The following is a 19,117-nucleotide window of genomic DNA, read 5'->3' as shown; positions in this document are numbered from 1 at the left end:
TCAACAGCATCACTGCTAGGTGTGAGGGCTGATGAATCCAGAACCAGTCAAGACAGACAGCCGTCCAACATAGAGCTGGGTCTGTTCGACATTCGTTAAAAAGGTTGGGTTTCATTGTGTCCACTTTGTGCACAAGACTGCTGGATCAATACTGTGTTGTGTATATTGTTGCTAATTGAATAGAACTCTCATGTAATTGTTCCTAATTCAAAGAAACAGTGGTTTGACTGAATGAGCTCTAGCTGGTCAAACAAGTGTGCACATGAAAACAGAGTGAGGAGGGGGAGGAAAACAAAGAGGTTTCAATGCTCTGAGGGGGAGGTAAACCTGAAGTGGTGAGCAAATAAGAGGACAGCTAAATGTTCAGCAGGTATTTTGAATAAGCAGTATTACAATGTCTTTAGCACTTTACTCTTTAGTTTCTGGTCTTGGTCTTTGGGCTGTTGAAAACTGTTGAGGAGGAATGAAATTGTTGACATGATGGATTGTCTATTGAACCAAATAAAGACTTGTTTCCTTCCCAGAGAAGGAATTTTTCCAAATTGGATGATCACTAGTTTTCTTGACAGGAGTTGAGAGTCAGTTTTCTGCAGTTTGAGTGAAGATGGGCTAAAGGACACCTCGACGACTTCATCTGAAGATAGATTTGTATTTTGTCATCATCCAGTCAAACAATGTGCCACGCCAAAGGGAAACACAACCTCAACTAAAGTCCTGTGTCACACCTACATTAATCCACAAACCCTTTTAGAAACACGTCATCACCGAAGGCATGCACAACTTTAAAAATAGGTTTCTTTGATTGTGATACACAGAAAATAAACCGGTCTTTCTAAATTACAGGGACCTGGCTTGCTGTGTAACGATCAGAGGCATGTCTCAATACTTGGTCTAAATAAGACAGCGCTCTGTCTCCTCAAGAGATAATGAAGACTTAGAATGATCCCATCCCCCTACCCTCCTCAGTGGCTCTACATCCCCCCAGGCAGGGGGGTTGTATTTGATTTCTGCTGGTGTGGCATCTCCCTTAACGGACAAAGGACAAGAATCTGGATGAGCGGCATCACCTGAGAGGAAAATGTGAAATCTGATTCATGTGGGAACAGCAAACAAACAAACAAGATTGTTAGTAGGCTATCGAGAGTCAGGTATGCAAAGGTTATTCAGACAGCACATCGAAATGTGAAAAACAAGATGGACTTTTAAAAAGGAAGAAAAACAAAATGAGATATTTATCAAGTAAACCTTTTAGTCAAATCCAAAACGTTTTCAATACCATCGCATGAGAAACGTGAAAAGAAAAGTTTATATTCAGAACCTTTTTAGTTTAGTTGAATGTGACAAGCTGCTGGGCTCAGAAGGGTTTTTCCCCCACATTCTGTATTTCAGTTCAAAGCCTTGCTTTAGAAATGTTATTCTTAATCAGCGCGTTTACATGTAGTTTAAAAAACAGATTAGAAATCGGCTTAAAGCCATACCCCAGGTAAAATCGAGTTCTCATACCCGGGTTAACAGACCTAGATAACTTCTTTAGTAACCGTTCACTTTACCCAGAATATTATTGGGTTTCTCGTCTTCACATGTGACAGGGTTAGAAGCACCAAGAAGACCTGTTTATGTCGGAAATCTGTCCATAAGTCGGCCATTTTCCCCCTTTCCCCTACAGGACAATGGCCTCAAAAACAAACCGCTTGAAAACCAGTTTAATTAATTCCCACAGCAATTATGTTCTAAACTCGGGAAGCTGAGGATTAAGCATGGCCCTTAAGTATTGTGTAATGTGTCTGTATGTATATCTATGTTATATGTTTAATGTAATGGTGGAACCTGTACCAAGGAGCTGTACTGAAAACAAATTCCACTGCCATGTAAGGTAAAGGCAGGCAGATGTAAATACTGCAATGCCCATGAGACTTGGATGCCGTTGCCATGGAGAAGAAGCCAGTCATAGACGTAAATCACAGCAGTAGCACATTTAAAACACTGCAAAACATTATACACCATAGTTGCTAAATTCATCCAAAATAAACCAAGAGCAGAATCTTAGTTGATTGGGTGTTTCTTACTAAAAAGAAACCTTTGGAGTCATAGCTAACTTCTACCCCAAAGACCGTATACCTTCAACTTTCTATCGCAGAGCCACTGCTATAAACAAACTACAAGCAGTTAAGAAAAATACCAGCTTCATTGAACTGAATAGATCCCGAAGAGGAAATTTCAAGAGGCAAAACTGTTTAAGAAGTTACTTGTTCAGAACAAGTATTGATGTAAACTGCAATACTGCCTGAGACATCTACGGAGCCTGAAAACAGACTCGTCAAAAAAAAGGGCATTCATCTGTTCTGGTCCTGAGGGCTGAATGCCCACGGCTCTGTCAACCTCTCAAAGAACAATCACCCAGAGGTTGAACAGCAGGACCGCCCGTCTCAGAAAACAAGTTGGATACCTTGGTATTGTGCCAGGACACTGCTATGGCAACAACAGTGGGGGGGGGGGGGGGGGGGGCATACCTGAGCAACGACAGTGAAACCGGAGAGGAGGAGGAGGGAGGAGGAGAGCAGCTCTCACTCAGACCGCTGAGGTGAGGAGCAGGCTTTGAAAAAGGGATTATTGTATACTTTTAATATTTACCTGTGTCAGTTAATTGATATGAGGAGAATGTGTGTATTTCAATAGAGAGGCGTTTTAATGGAAAATTTACATTTTGGTAATTTAGTATGGGGTATTTTTTGGCTAGGATCAGATGATATTGGCAAGAAAGTTATATATAAAAACAAAGAAGAAGATGAATCATCAATTGTTGAAAGACAAGACCATAGACTGCATGGACCAATATTGTATAAACCCACATAATATGGGCCTGTGTGTGTAACTTGATTAATAATAAGAGTGAAAAAATTCAATTTCCCCGTGCGGGATAAATAAAGTTATTCTTCTTCTTCTTCTAATCCACCAGATCCAATCACCCGTTTCTTAGTCTGTGGCTAAATTTTTAACTTAATTTCAATTAAACCTGTTTGTAACCGTTTTAATGGGCATTCCTTAAGTGACCATGTATGGCACCAAGATCCGGTAAGTTTAACAAGAGTGAAAGGTATTATACTAATTCATTACTTCACAGATGAGCTGCTGTTGTGACAAGTGGTCTAGGCCGCAGCAGAGGGGGATTTCAGGTATTTGTATTTGTGTGTGTGTGTGTGTGTGGGGGGGGGGGTGTTGGGGTGGCGAGAACAGATGCTATCAGTCAATTAATGCAGAGTCAGGTTTCGGCAGCAGTGACTCTGCAAATAGAGCGGCACAAAAACAATCTGCCACTCTCCTCTTTTGACCTAATCATCTTCTGCCGACTTTTTAAGTCATTTTAAGCAAGTGTAAACAAGTGTAAAAGTATCAATGTGAGGGCGAGTTAAAAAATAGCAGCTTCCTCATTAATTTCATTGACAACTTTGCGTTTGCACAGCAGAGGTCCACATGCACAGAAGGTAAGAAAGTTGGACCTGGTCCAGATCAACAGTATTGCATATGGACACAGCAGTGTGTATATAGATAGAATATTAAAGTTAGGAACACAAATTTAACACATCAGCATTTTACTTTAACATGGCAAACCTGTTAGCAAACACTATTCACACATCAAGCAAACATGGGGGCAACTTTATCATTTATTTGGAGTTGTGTTTGTGTCTAATATTCACTCTCCTGTTGGCTCTTTTTTAGTCTCTACCAACTCTTGAGCTGCTCTTTGGCTGCTAAATGTTCCACCATGTTCACCAGCTAGTCTCCAACTAAGTCAACTGCTCTGCGTTAACTGCAGCTTAATGAAGGTTAATGAGACGATTCTTCAGTGTTTTACTCACAGCTTGAGTCCAGACAATGAATCCCTGAGCAATGCACTATTACTGCCAGAGTTAATATGTTCAACTCCTCTGTGGATGATGACGATGAGCTCTAGAGCTATGGCTTTTTCTTATGTCAGTCTGAAGCCGCACTCGCTATGCTTCTCCTCAGCAGAAATCAGGACACATGATATTTACAGAGAGAAATCCTCCAACAAACACACGAGCACCAACGTCCTCCCCTTAGTCAAACGGTATTTGACTCCTAATTTGCATACAGCATATTGTACTTCGTACATATAAATGATGACTGAGAGCAGAGCTCAAGCGTCAGTGGAAAAATGTTTGATGGAAGAGCTTGTGGCTGGATTGGTACCTGTGGTGGTGTTTTTTAATACTGATGGCACTATGGCTCAATGTTTTGATAAATGGATCTCATACTCTACTCATAAAAGATCTCCTATGATAACATGATTAAAATGTATGTCCTAGACAGAGGTTCCTTTGTTTGTCAATTCATTTGAAAAAGGTCAAAACCAAACCCCTTAAAAACATTAATTGGACATCCCCTGGTCTAGTGTAGCACAGCAGTGTAGCCATGTAGCACAGGCTGTTGCAGGAACCCTAGATATAATACATGATAATACAGTATTCTGGCTGGGGACCTCTACTGCATGGTATCCCCTGTCAGTTCGTACAGAAGAAAGGGGAAAAGAAAGCATAAGCCCTTGACGAACAATTGATGAATTTAAGAATTTAAAGGGGGTCCCAGATTATAACTTGATTTACACATTCATTTGAAATATTCGATAAAACCACAGGGTAACTGGATTAATTGAAACTGTTTTCAGCTGGCACTTGGTATGGGTGTTTACACAGATTTGCTCTGAGTCGATTTAAGAACAGATCATGAAAATGAGATCATTTAACAACATCTAAAATAACAAATGAAGTAGAAAGAATACAGGTGTAACTAACTACATATCAAGATTTGATTTTATTGAAAGTAATGAAGCTATAAAAAAAAAGAAGATTGACAATCCGATATTCAACCCAAGGCTGCAGAGATTAAACTATAGGGAAGAATATTGAACGTGTGTGTTCAGGGAATTTTCTATTACCAGCACTGTGTCCAGCACCAGCACTCTATAACCAGGATTTTTTTCTTTTTGTTGCATTATTGAAAGAGGTACAGAGTAAAGTCCTTTTATACTAGTATTGTATAAAAGTTTAAAACTCTGGTATCATGACAACTAAGAAAATATAGAAGACGGTCAGACATATTGACCTCAGCTAACCCTTCAATCCATTTGACTCTCAAGACATAATTCAAATTCTCCATCACAGGTTTCGGGGTCGAACATTTCCATAAGGAGACGAACATTTCCCTAATCAAAAGGACTCGTGCTTACTCTGGCTGCAGAAGAAGAGCTTCACTGTTTGTTTATGGAAAAACATTCAGGCTGGTCGGACACATGCGCCCGGGAGCTGCCACTGTGTTCAGACACAACACCAGCTACAACTGACTATGTGGGTGTATGTCACTACCTACATGCAGGTCCTACAGTAGGGCTGAACAACATGGTCAAAATCCTCTATCCTGATATAGGACATCCCATGTCTCCATAACGATATGTCACGATATAGCATGTTCTCTGGTAATTCAATAAATAAAAAGTCCAAATAACCACATGGTAAAGTCTACTTTTGTAAACCCCTGTGTGACTTAAATACTTGATGAATGAAAAATACTGAGTCTTTTCTCATTTTATTAAGAACTTTAGTGAAAAATAAACAGAAAATATCACAAAATCTAAGTGAGTATGTGCTGGTTTTATGAATTAAGATGAAATAATTGTGAATATGTTTTCATCCCCATACAAATCCATTGAAAAACACAAATTATGTTGAATTATCCCCTAGCCCCATCTTGAAGGCTTGTTTTTTCGGGCATTTTAGATAATAATTCCATTTCCCTATACAGTTTGTGTATTGATCAATCCCTCAGTAATTATAGTGGACAGCTATAATTACAGGACTTTCTGTTAGATTGCTGCTGTGATGAGTTATCTGCCCTACTTTCTCTCGGACGAACACGCCAAGGCCATGATTTCTCTTGGCGTCTTGTATCTCACTCTGTGGCAGGTTGCAGACACAGCTGTAGAGTTAGATGATAACGCTCACCGTCACTGGGTAACACTTTGCATTTCCAAGCTGGTGTAAATCCTTAATCTTCATGTTGATGCATTATAGCCAATTGGATGTTTACACATCTCCCCTTTGCTATCTCGGTCCACCTTTCATAGTACGAGATCTGAGCTTTGCTGTTTGAGCCTTAGAATTGAGGCAGCCCCACAGACTACTTTGTGTGAACGACTCTTTTGTTCCACTTGATCAAGTATAAATAAACTCCTTCAGCATGAGAAATACAGGACTCTGGTACTTTGTCTTCTTCATTGGCATCACAAATGTTATGAAAGATATGTCTGCCTTAGAACATGAGGTTGCTGTAAAAAGTTTATAGTTTAAACAGAACACAGCAGATGTGGTCAATGCTGAGTTGTGTCAGCAGTAAAAAGGTCTATGGCTATGCTAGACAATGCAAACTTTTTGTGAGAGAACGCAATAGAAGGATGTTTTTTTTCTTCCCGTCTAAAATATTTTCCTCCATCCCATGCCACGGATGTGAAAGGAAAAACTAAAATCCGTAAGCCATCCACAACTAGGACCATGCTATCCTCCCTTTCAAATCAATGCAAAAAACAGAGATGCATGATTTGTTTTTTAACAAACATCTTTTCCTTAGTCATTGTGGTAAGGCTCCCTGTTATGCAATGGAACAACTGATCCAGGAACAGCAGGCCTGGAACTGTAGTTCGCCTAGGGTACCCTCTGAACATATTCAATAGGAGTGCTTAGAAGATACCAACATTTTAATACCAATCCCTTAACAACAGTTTTGATACCTTACCTTGAAAAGTAAGTACATTTAATAAAATATGTTAAATGAAATTAAAAAAACAAAAAGCACTCATAATGTACTAAGATTTCAGAGAGAGAGAGAAAGAGAGAGAGAGAGAGAGAGACAGAGAAAGAGAGAGAGAAATGCACTTTAAAAAGTAACACTCATCTTTTTTATGGTGCATTTTGTGTTCGTTTAAATGTTCAAATTGTTCAATAAAGTCATGTTGGAAATAATAGTTTTTTAATTGAACATGTTGTTGCATTTTGCAGTATACTGAAGGCAGCAAAAGGGCAGAACCAAACAGCCTACACTTTAATATGTGTTTATTATCAGGGGTGGAAATCACATCTTTATCGTTTTATCTTGATGCATCAATGAAACGATACCACAAAGTCTGACACGATACAAGTGCCACCGATGCTACATTTACTGTATATCAACGCACAAAAAAACAAAAACACATTTAACAGCTTTAATATAATTGAAGTGGTCATTTCAAAAACAAAAGCTGCATCTTAAAGATACCCGGATTGTTTATCGTTGAATCTTTACATCGATCCACCTCTATTTATTTATGGCAATATTGTTATGGGGAAATTCAACAACGATATTGCAAAGGCCTATCACAAATTTTCCTCATAGGCCTATCCTGCAGCCCTACTATAAAAAAAAGATACAAGTGAACAGATTATGAATCTAACTTCAAATAAACGTTTGGCCCTTGATAACTTGCCTTTCTCCCTTATTATGAGAAAAACACCCCTATAGTTGTTACCTTTAGTAGCCTACGAACACAGTTTGTTTATTTATCCTACACCTGGCAAAAGCTAATGCAGTTTATTACATTACAACAGTCCTAATAACTCCAAAGTTGAGACCATAATGTTCATTTTCTGCTTTTAAAAAAAAGAGAGTTGTGTCAGTGTATTGGCGGATATGAAAGCCTGGGAAGTCCACCCTTATTGGACTACAGGGATGGGGAAATGTGCTACAAGAAACTATTACGAAATAGCCTTCTTTACAAAAAAAACACGTTTTCCAAGCCAGAGCCCGGGAACTGAGGAGGGTTAAACACTACTAACTTGCGTTTACCCACAAAACGAGCCCTAAAGTGAGCGTTTTGACCTGCTGTTTTCGCCCCAGAGACACAGCGAAGGCTCCGTGGAGGGGGGAGGAAAGGTGAGCAGCAGCAGCCGCCCAGGTGAAACGCTCCCCCGCTTCTCTAAACGATATTAAGTCTAAAACGTCAAAGCAAAAACACTCAGGCACATTGGTACGTTTTCACTGGACTTACTTCGTGTCCTTGTCAGGTTTATATCGAAAGGTGAATCCTGTTCTCAGTCGGTGTCCGGGCGTCTTGTCACCGCACCATGTTTCCCTCTTCTTCCTGATTGTAGAGAGCTCCGGCGGCGGCTCCCCGCCCTTCTTCCCCCCACTGCCTCACCTGCTCTGCCCCGCACAAACCTGCCGGACCGGTCCGACGCGCCGAACGCATAAAACGACAATAAATAGCTGGTTAAAAACAACGCGCGGCATTCAGGGAGGCTGCGACTGTGCAAGAGGGCGCGTGGGAGTCGCGGTGACGTCACGCCCAGGTAAAGGTGTGCGGGTGGGAACCAGGTGGTCATTTATAGACGGGAAGATGCATGGCGCCTGCTGCTGCTGTCGGCAGGGGCGGGTAAAGGTGGCCGTGGGCCCCTAGGCTACTGTTTGTTTGGGCCCCCCACATTATTAATCATGCTTTATCTGGAAACAACCAAACAGAGCAGAAGAATTCAGTTCAACTCAATTTTATTTACACTTTCAAATCATGGCAAAAGTTATCTCAGGACACTTTACAGAGTAGGTAAAGACCACACTCTATGACTTATTTATAATTTACAGACCCAACAATTCCTCCATAGAGTACAGTGGCAACAAAAACCTTCCATATAACAGACAGGGACGTCAGACAGACCCAGCTCTGTGGAGGACGGACATCTGTCTGCACCGGTTGGGGAGGAAGAAAAGGAGAGAGAAAGAGAGAAAAGACGGACAGATGGACAGAGAGGGACAAAGACAGAGAGAAAGACACACTTCCAGTAACTATAATAATATCTATAGTAATGTGAACATGACTTATATGTTATGGCAGTTAATACAGCAGAATAGTAGAAACAAGCACAGCTAAGAAGAGTCCGCAACCTTGAAAAATCCTGTCAATTAAGTCATTTTCTTTAGTAGATCTCTGTCCTGTTGTTCTTTCAGTCTTTGTGCTTTTCTTTTTCATGCTCAGTTATCACATTTCCTTTCTGACATTTTGTACTGTGTAGTAACAGTGAGTGACGTATCATTTCACAACAAAACTGACCTTATGAATGCGGCCACATGATGGCAGCTGATTAGGGAAATGTGTCCCATATCTATCCGATCTTTTTTTTTTTTAATGTCCCTAAGGGCCCCAGCCGGTGGCAAGTTTTTCCCCCCCCAGTGTAGTAAATAAAATAAAGAAATATATATATATAATAGACTGGCCAGTCTGGGGCCCCTGCACACCTGGGCCCCAAGGCTGCAGCCTCAACCAGCTTGTACATTAATCCGCCTCTGGCTGTCAGAACTGCACACTGGTGCATATCTGGGACGTTTGAATCATTTGAGAAGAGCTTTTGGGTCTGACATGGAAATGAAGTGACAAGTGCAAACTTGTTAGTCCCTCCATAAACGTTATTTATATATAATTATTCTTTTTAATGTAAGAAAGTCAGAATTCTTCTTATATTTCACATATGTGGTTTAAATTTCTGCCATTTCAGTACTAAAACATCTCAGAAATGGTGAGAAATATTTTTCTATCAAATATATATTGGATAATCATTCAATATGTCATATTAACCAGGTAGGTCTGTGTGGCCAGTTATGTATTTAGGGAAGCATTGGAAGTGAAGATAGAGATGAAATCCTGATGAAACTGATGATACTTTGATTTTGATGGAATTCTGAAATTGTTCCATTTTGTGTTGTTGTTGTTGTTGTTGTTGTTGTTGTTTTGATGTACTTCCTGGTACGTAAGTATGACACCCACAGAAATTTAGAAATATAGTTATATTTTAAAAATATAATATTAACCATGCAAATATTTTTATTTGATTAAAAATGTACATTTAATATCTATCACTAGATATCAATGAATGACAATTCAGCTGTGGTTGTGGATGCTTTACACAGTAAGGGATTATAATAAATTCAAACTTGTGAAATTATTTCAGAATATAATAACATTGTATGCATCATATCATCAACAATTAATTATTAGAAGGTTTTATTATTTCGTGACAAATCCATTTAAAATACATTAGCCTAGCCTCACTGCTTTACCATAAACGGGACACACAAACTGCTTGGTAGAGCATGTTTATATCTATATATATATATACATATATATATATATATTTTTTTTGTGTGTGTGCCTTTTATTCCTTTTATTACTGCTTGACATGCCTTACTTTGAAAATTACATCATACAGAGCCCTGATTTGTGAGTGACTTTGTAAGCCTCCGCGCCTGCCACAGCCCTGTGAATGTGACATCTCAGAAACATCCGTGGGAATTACTTCAAATCTGCCACAAAAGTCCACTTGCACTCAATGATGAACTGATTATATTTTGGAGGTCAAAGTTAAATAGGATAAATCGATGAAGTAATATAATGACAATTTATATCCAAAAGGTCTAAGGTCAACTTCATTTTGACATCATAATCCTCTGCAAAAAAAACAGTTTTCCGTCCCTTCTTCAACGCCATAACTCAGGAACAGGAGACATTTGTTTGGACACTGGATTGGTGGCACTATAATCTTGAAACGGATTGTTCAGTTCCTCTGTGCTGTGGGTTAAAGATGTGTGTCAAGCATCCACGTTTGAACGAAAATACACTTAATACCTTTCCTTAAATACCTTCAAAGTCTTTACTTCATATATTATGATAGTCTGGACAGACATGGATGTAAACTGGACCTTCCTGGACTGTTTGGCAGAGGTATACAACTGCAAGCCAGTAGCACAATTCTAGTTTGTTTCTAGGCGAACTGAAAAGGCAGACTATATTAAGACACCATGGCATCTGGTGGATTTCATTAGCATTAACAAATTATATAAATGGCTCAATCAGGTTGAGTTAAGTTCAAGACCTTTTTCAACAAGATGTGCTCTACCAGTAAATGTGCTCAACAGTTGAGCTGAACATTAAAAGGATGCATGTCACATAAAGAGTTTTAGATAAATAACCTTTGTCTCTTTTTAACAACAAGGTATCATGTACAATGCACACAAGAATTATAAAAAATGTATGAATATGATTTATAAAGAATAATGCAATACACTCTTTTCACTCATCTTCACCCTCTTATCTGGGGTCGGTCGTGGGGGCAGCAGCTTTAGCAGGGGACCCCAAACTTCCCTTTCCCGGGCCACATTAACCAGCTCTAACTGGGGGATCCTGAGGCGTTCCCAGGCCAGTGTGGAGATATAATCTCTCCACCTGGTCCTGGGTCTTCCCTGAGGCCTCCTCCCAGCTGGACGTGCCTGGAACACCTCCCTAGGGAGGCGCCCAGGGTTCATCCTTACCAGATGCCCGAACCACCTCAACTGGTAATGCAATACAGAGGATACAAATAATTGAACATTGAATAAAATATCAAGCAAAACAAATTAAGTACACATTGCAGCTCAGTGGTCTAGCAATAAGGTTTTTTTCAATGGCCAATGCCAATATTTATGGAGTAGGATGGCCGATGTATAATGAATGTGTCATGTTGTGGTTTAGTTGTTTTTGGTTGTTTTGTTTGTTGTTTTGCATCTGATTTGATAAAATGCAGATATTTAATAATAATAATAATAAATGAGACACACCAGTGCTGAACATATATGAACATTAACATAACATAAAAAAGTACTTATTAACTGTAAGAAATATAACAATTATATTAGTTGGCTTCAGGCTTTTTTAGGAAATAGTTGTTTTTTTGGGGGGGGGCTGCAGTAGCTCAGTCCATAGGTGACTCAGCTGTAGGGCCGTCGGTTCGACTCCCTGTGTGGACCATGAATAGAGCGTGGACTGGTGGCTCGATAGGTGCCAGTTAATTTCCTGGGCACTGCCGAGGTGCTGTTGAGCAAGACACCAAAGCCCCAACTGCTCGGGGCACTGATTCATTGGCAGCCCCTCGCTCTGACATCTCTCCATTAGTTGCATGTATATAGTTCCTGTTTGTGCATGTGTGTGTATTTCAGGCCTGTGTGTGTAACATGAATAATAACAGAGTGAAAAAAATGAATTTCCCTCCGGGATAGATAAAAGTCAATTCTTCTTCTTCTTCTTATCATATGGAGGGCAGTAACACGAATAGAAGCGTATAAACGACCAAAAACCACCGAAGAAGGGAAAACCCCTCCTTTCCTGTTGTGTCCGGACCAATCAGGAGCCCACATCCGGAACCAGCTCACTGTACCTGTAGTGTGGCTCAGAAGCAGCTAGTTAGCTAATATACTGACAGAAAGCTAAAAACACAACACTTTTTATTTAGAAGGCGGCCCAGTTTCTTGTCCTGGACATCACCCGGGTAATCAACTCACAGCACAGCCGCAAACGGTACCATGGTCGGTGTTAAAGTGATCGGGAGCGACCCGGACTTCCAGCCGGAGCTAGCGGCCGCCGGCTCCAGGCTCGCCGTAGTGAAGTTCACAATGGCTGGGTAAGCTTACTAAGAGTCCGACGTTTCAACATAAGACTGTTAAACTGTTTTGTGTAGCTGACACGAGCAGGGAAGCAAAGTGAAGATATGTGGTAGTGTTGTCGTTATACATCCACGGGTGTGACGTTAGCTTCCGTTACCAGCAAAACAAGGTTAGCATGCTATCGTTAGCAGCTGTTAGCTAACTAGCTCTATTGCTTACAATGACATAGCAGTATTACAGTAACTTGGCTGCTGAGGGGTTGTGAGATTTAATGATAAGAACAACAGCAGCGTTACCACTCATATAAATATTTAAACTATATATTTTGTATGTATATATTAATATATACTATTTTACTCCCCATTGTAGCCAGTCTTTCTTCAACGTTAGCCACACTTCAATTGTATTTAGTAGGAGGCTTTAAATTGAGTTCCGTTTAATGAATTGACCCAAAATCAAAAACAGTTTTGACAATTGACTTTTGTAAATAAAACGAGAGATCGATTCTGTTTGCAGCTTTAAAAATCGGAAGATTTGCTGGTTTTCTCTGACTCTGATAGTTTGTTACAATGTTAATAAGTGAAATACCTCGTGAGGTTTATGAGAAATAAGCAATAACAGTATGTAATTGAGCTCTGGTAAGCTGTAATGGATGGTTATGCCTTAAGAAAACCAAATGTAGCCGCTGATGAATATTTATTAATGATAAGGACGTATTTCACAATACCACAGCAGACCTTTGGAAGTTTTTAAGCAGGTAACATCAGAGTTATTCATGATGTTGTTACTGTCATATAAGCTGCCGATATACTGGCAAACCTCAATAGATTGGCCAGATGTCTTTAATTTAGAAATAGTGTATCCTACATAGTCCATTAGAAATATATTAAGTCTTCCTTATCTAAAAATGTTTGTTAATGTTGTATTTGGATGTATAAAAGTCACTATCAGATTATATATGATCAGATTTCTTTAAACTATACGCTATAACCTGTACATTTTGTATAAAGACTAGTATAAGAGACTGTCAGGTACTACTGTCTTTTTGCTGTGGTATTAAAAGAAGTATCAGGTATCATTTTTTTGCATTTTACTTGACAAATAACTGAACCAGTTAATTGATTATTAGTTTCTTTGATGTGAATTGACTTGTAGATTAACAGAGTAATTGTTTCAACACTACTTGGGAGACCGGAGCAGATCACTAACACACTCTCCTCTGCCTCCTCAGGTGTCAGCCCTGTGTCAGAATAGCTCCAGCTTTCAACATGCTGAGTAACAAGTACCCACAGGTCGTCTTCCTTGAAGTAGATGTTCATGTCTGTCAGGTAAGTCTGATCTGCAGCAGTCAAAACATGGTTTGCATTATGGATGATAATGAACTGCTTTCAGGACAACAGTTTCCAAGTTTGGCAACCATTTTTAGAAAAGCGATATTTGTAATATTAAATGAAAAAAAAGTAGAAGTCTGTTGCTTTCTTTGAAAATAGTTTTTTTTTCATATTTGCTGAAATTGTCAATGAAAAAGTTTAAAAAAGTAACATATCTCTACTTCCTTCTGCGTTTGCTCCCTGAGCCCTCTCTGTGTTCTCCTAATGGCATCTGCTAGTTTCCATTGCGCCCAAAGAAAGTATTTGTTTTCAGAATTATATTTTACTGTACCGTTTAGTTGTAAAATGAGAAAGTTTGTAAAGTTTACCAATACAGCTATAGAATATTGATATATATTGATCCACTATGTATGATGAACACCTTCTCAAAATAATATTTCGGGGTCTACACACTTCGTCGAATAAAAACAAACGATAATGACTGAATCTATGAACATTTTACAATCCATAGAAAATCGGTAAAATGAAAATTCAGTCGTTTTAAAAAAAACCTCAGATCTGTTCAAACAATGGGGAACAAAGCACTGCGGCATTGTAGAAATACATGGTCCAGAAACAGACCATTGAATGTGCATTACGACGATTTAAAGACCGAATAGTGACAGTTTTAGCTAATGTGAAAAGAAAACATCCGTTTTTTTTACAGAAAGTTAACAACTTCAGATTTAGCCAACAGCAAAAAAATGGACCTGACAGACACTAAAAGTATCAAAAAGGGAAAGCTGTCTTTGAAAGTAGACATATATAATCATCTTATTACATTTGGCAGAGGGAATTAGTGGACCAAACTCTAGAGGAAGTAGAGGTTCTAAAGGATAAGGCCTATTGGTTGCTTCTGAAGACAGAAATCTTTAGTTTCATTATTGATAAGGCTCGGTAATCACCTAAAACAGCTGGTCTCTGTACTTTTTTAGCAAACTATACTCAAACATAAGGAAATAGCGCATTCGATAGTACTCTTCTCAGTGCAACAGTGTGGCTTATTGATGTGTTTTAAATAGTTAGTAACAATTGGAGCTCTATGGCAGGGGGAAGAAGTTCTGTCAGGCTTTAACTACACAGACAAAACTTGATTTTATTGTTGGTTTTGGTCTTTTCATGATATTTGTAGATGAAAAGAAAAAAATACAGAACTATATCAGAGGTATCCTTCGATTTGAAATCACACAGGAAGTCTCTACTTTACAAAGACATTACCAGCCATTATTTGGTATTCAAACGTAAGCTCTCGGTTGGCTGCTAAAAGCGTGAAACTGGCTGGAAAGTTGGAAAATGTGGACAAAAAAACATTAATATCCTTCATCAGTTCATGTACGCATCTGACCAGGCTGGGACTGGTCAGATGCGTACATGAACTGATGAAGCCTCTTGGATGAGAGGTGAAACGTCTTCCTAGACAAACAACCAGTCCAGTTGTTTTTGACTGAAATTGCTTTGAGGATAACGATGACCTGGACAAATGAGAACATTCACAGGATTAATATCCTGTGTTTCTAGCTGTTATAGACAGAAAGTGATCTTCATTCTCTAACAGGATTGTAAACGACACACGTCACCAGAAAGATGCTGTTAAATAATGAGAACGCTGCAATCCAGGAGATGCAGCACAGTGACAATCGAACAGTTAGTTTAGACAAGGTTTTATGATGCAAGGCTAACTTCACAAAATCCTTTCTCTCTCCCTCAGGCAACAGCGGCAGCCAACAACATCTCAGCCACGCCAACGTTCTTGTTCTTCAGGAACCGGGTTCGGGTGGATCAGTATCAGGGGGCAGACTCTGCGGGTCTGGAGGAGAAGATCAAACAGCACACAGAGAACGACCCGGGAAACAGCGAGGACTCCGACATTCCAAAGGGATACGTGAGTTGAGAGTGTTACTGATCTGCTCAAGGATTTTGGTTGTATGTGTGCAGAGTTTAGTGCAAAGTGTCATAAAAAGTTGGCCAATAACATTTCTTAAAGTTATTTTGCATTACTCTTGAAGAAGCCATTTTCTACCCTGTGAAGACTAAGCAATGATATCTGACAGGAAGAAAACACAGTATGTGACGTGAAGTTTAAAACAGAAGAAAGTAAGATAAGAAGTAAATACATAAGTACAGTATTTGCCTGAACCAAAGAGAATGAATGAATCGGCCATTTGCTCCAAAAAGTCATGTATAAATGTAAATGTCTCGTTTGGTTTGTTTTCAGATGGACCTTATGCCTTTCGTCAACAAAGCCGGTTGCGAGTGCCTCAACGAGAGCGACGACTGTGGCTTCGATAACTGCTTAATCAAAGACTCCACCTACATGGAGTCCGACTGTGATGAACAGGTACGAGCGTCTAACTCTGGCTCCTCACCGCCCAAATGTGTGATCCTGCAATCACAAGAATGGAAATTCAGTCAGTTTATGCATTAAGTTTGTGATTTTTACCAGTCCCAGTTTTTGTGCGAAAACAGGCAGATTGGAAGAATCTAAGCAATTTCTTTCCATCAGCCCATTTTCAACATAAAAAAATCCAGCTCAGAATGAACAACTGGGTTTTCAATACCTTGCAGATCCTGTATGTAAACGCATATGTATGGGATAATGTAGAGCAAGCCGGTCATTATTGCGAATGGAATCTTGACTGAGTGATGCACGGCCTTTAATCGCCTGCTCATTACATGGCTATTTATTAAACAAATAAATAATTTGAATAAAAATATATACTTTTTTTGCCACAACTGACGTTAAATGTTCCTGACTTCTTTCTGTGGATCGATGGACGTGGTCATCCAGATCAGAACTGGGTCCATAGCAATGGTCAGTGAAAACGCGTTTAGCCCTATCTGTACCACGTAGGGCTTTGTGCCCCTCTCTGTGGTTCATAGTTTTTTTATGGACCAGAAAGACATGTTAGCCCCCATAGAGCTTATCCGTCCTATATAAATACAGATAAGAAATAGTTTGCTCAGTCAGATTGTTGGAAGAGGTAATTGTACACCAATGACGACTTGTTTATGAATGAAGATGTTGATTTGATGTACTAAAGGATTTAAAACACTACACAGTGTCCCTTTTTAAGTGTGATGAGGAAAAATGTGGGGTCATAATGTTAATTAGTTCAACATAACCCTGTTTGGCTACTTATCTTACATGCTATGTATTTATTATTATTTAGTATTAACGTTACTAGGGGGCTTCCTGAATGATGACTGACAGATGTGTTAAATATGACGCCAACCAATCAAGACAGAGCTGCTAGCGTTAGCCTAAATTCTGAACGATTATAGCGGATAAACATGTATACACACACACACACACACACACACACACACACACACACACACACACACACCGCCCTTTGTCCCCTTGACCTTTTTCTCAGTTTACTGTCTGATTAGTTGAATCTGATGGTACTTGTCTAATGTTCCTCTCCTTTAATCTTGTCTAGTTGCTGATAACTATCGCCTTCAACCAGCCTGTGAAGCTCTTCTCTATGAAGCTACTATCCTCAGACTTTCGTGAGTTTTTATATGCGTCTCTACCCCTTCAACTCAATTCATCTGAACATATCAGCTGGATGTACTGCAATGAAAATATATATCCCCCTTCTTCCTCCCCTCTCTTATTGTTCCTTCCCTCATCCTTCCTTCTGTCAGCTCAAGCCCCAAAGGAATTGAAGGTGTTCATCAATCTCCCCCGGTCTATGGGTTTCGACGACGCCGAGCGGAGTGAAGCGACTCAGGCTCTGGAGCTGTCAGAGGAGGACTACAAAGAAGACGGTCTGATTCCTCTGCGCTACGTCAAGTTTCAGAATGTACAGAGTGTTACGGTAAGGACCAACATTAGAGCAACACGACATAACTGTATCATATCTAGACGGAATCGTACCATGATATACAGTGCCTATAGAAAGTCATGATGCCCTTTTGACTTTCTATAGGTACTGTAGTGTCATCTAAATTGATAATAATCCTTTAGTAACTTTATATAGTAATATTATTAATAATGTATAATATTATTGTTATATATTTGTGTTATTAAGTATGAGTACTTCTTTTACCACTGACGGCACCGTCGCACTGTCTCCTGAAAGTCAATGTCCTACTCTGGGCTGGGAGTGTTTTCAGTCCCTTGATACCTTTCATCAGCCAAAAACATGGTGCCAGCTGAGCCATCCCACAGGTTGAACTGGTTTAGTATGTTTAATGATGGTATTTGTCTTGCTTTGCCTCACCAGTTGTTTGTCAAGTCAAACCAAGGAGACGAGGAGACGACGAAAATCAACTACCTGACATTCATAGGCACTCCGGTACAAGCCACCAACATGAGCGATTTTAAGAGGGTACGGACCAGTTACAGCACCGTCCTGGATTCATTCACGTTCAGGTTTGTTTGTTTGTTTGTGAGTGTGTTTTCATGGAGGATCTTTTTATTCTGTTCATATGTAGGTTGTGGGAAAGAAAGGAGAGAGTCATTGAACAGGAAAACCGAGGGGAGGACGAGAAGAAGAAGAGGAAGAGGAGGCTGCAGATACATCCGAGGACTTTCTCTCTGCCAAAGCTGCCACACACACACACACACACACACACACACACACACACACACACACACACACACAGCCTCCACCTGACCTCCTCTGAATGAATTCTCCGTCTGTGGAGACTCAGTCTATAAATCATTTGTATTGTAATTCTGATGAAAATCACTGTAAATAAAACACAATCCTTTTTCAAAGGCATGTGCGTCGTCTCTGCATTCTGTGGGAACTACTGTAGGTGCTGAATAGTGGTTGTAACAGCAGCAGTGAATGTGGCACTATACAGTAGCATTTATAGCATTATCGACAGTAGCATGTGTGTGAATGTTTGTTTGTGAGCACGTTACATACAGTATTTGCATTTTTTCTTGGCATCCTGGACAGCACTTATAACCACCAACACCTTGGGTGCTGTCGATGGATACACCGATACTGATATTGAGTATTGGGCGGAGACTCACTCAGATAGCTGGAATGGGTATTGGTGACATTGGGTTTTTTCCATTCCACTCCATTCAGGTCCTGTTTAAGTTTTGACCGCTTTATTGCTGCTAAAGGTTTACACTTCTACTTAGCTCAGATTAATACGACTTGTAATGTTAACTGTGGCTGTTGATTTGTAAATATCTGTGGGCAAATTAATGTAAATAAATGATGTACATGACTTTCATGCTACAATATATGCTGTGACATGATACAATATTC

The 19,117-nt window shown here is 39.7% G+C and overlaps 2 protein-coding genes across 2 annotated transcripts in view; one reads left to right on the top strand and one right to left on the bottom strand.

Moving 5' to 3' along the window:
- Positions 1 to 8,235, bottom strand: part of atp8b1 (ATPase phospholipid transporting 8B1) — a 39,817-nt gene extending 31,582 nt beyond the window's left edge. Inside the window, exon 1 of the mRNA XM_083930454.1 lies at positions 8,096 to 8,235. The gene's annotated coding sequence lies outside the window, so the exon portion shown is untranslated. The remainder of the gene's footprint in view (positions 1 to 8,095) is intronic.
- A 4,038-nt stretch (positions 8,236 to 12,273) lies between these two features.
- On the top strand, positions 12,274 to 18,587 carry txnl1 (thioredoxin-like 1). The gene is made up of 8 exons (XM_083929427.1): positions 12,274 to 12,527; positions 13,742 to 13,838; positions 15,589 to 15,762; positions 16,096 to 16,218; positions 17,324 to 17,393; positions 17,532 to 17,704; positions 18,113 to 18,217; positions 18,324 to 18,587. Exons 1-8 carry the CDS (start codon positions 12,430 to 12,432, stop codon positions 18,351 to 18,353), a joined length of 870 nt encoding a protein of 289 aa, XP_083785553.1. The 5' UTR covers positions 12,274 to 12,429; the 3' UTR covers positions 18,354 to 18,587.
- Positions 18,588 to 19,117: the final 530 nt, after the last annotated feature.

Source organism: Echiichthys vipera (assembly GCF_963691815.1).
Source record: "Echiichthys vipera genome assembly, chromosome: 16".
In the NCBI taxonomy this organism is placed as follows: Eukaryota; Metazoa; Chordata; class Actinopteri; order Perciformes; family Trachinidae; genus Echiichthys; species Echiichthys vipera.
Note: the sequence above shows the minus strand (reverse complement) of the source record. Positions and strands in the feature narration are given on the sequence as shown.

What these genes read in the sequence shown, in the direction of transcription:
- txnl1 (XM_083929427.1), top strand. Translation starts at nt 12,430, where the DNA reads ATGGTCGGTGTTAAAGTGATCGGGAGCGACCCGGACTTCCAGCCGGAG. An exon ending in GTGAAGTTCACAATGGCTGG is followed by an intron (nt 12,528 to 13,741) that starts GTAAGCTTACTA and finishes CTGCCTCCTCAG; the next exon opens with GTGTCAGCCCTGTGTCAGAA. An exon ending in AGAATGTACAGAGTGTTACG is followed by an intron (nt 17,705 to 18,112) that starts GTAAGGACCAAC and finishes TTGCCTCACCAG; the next exon opens with TTGTTTGTCAAGTCAAACCA.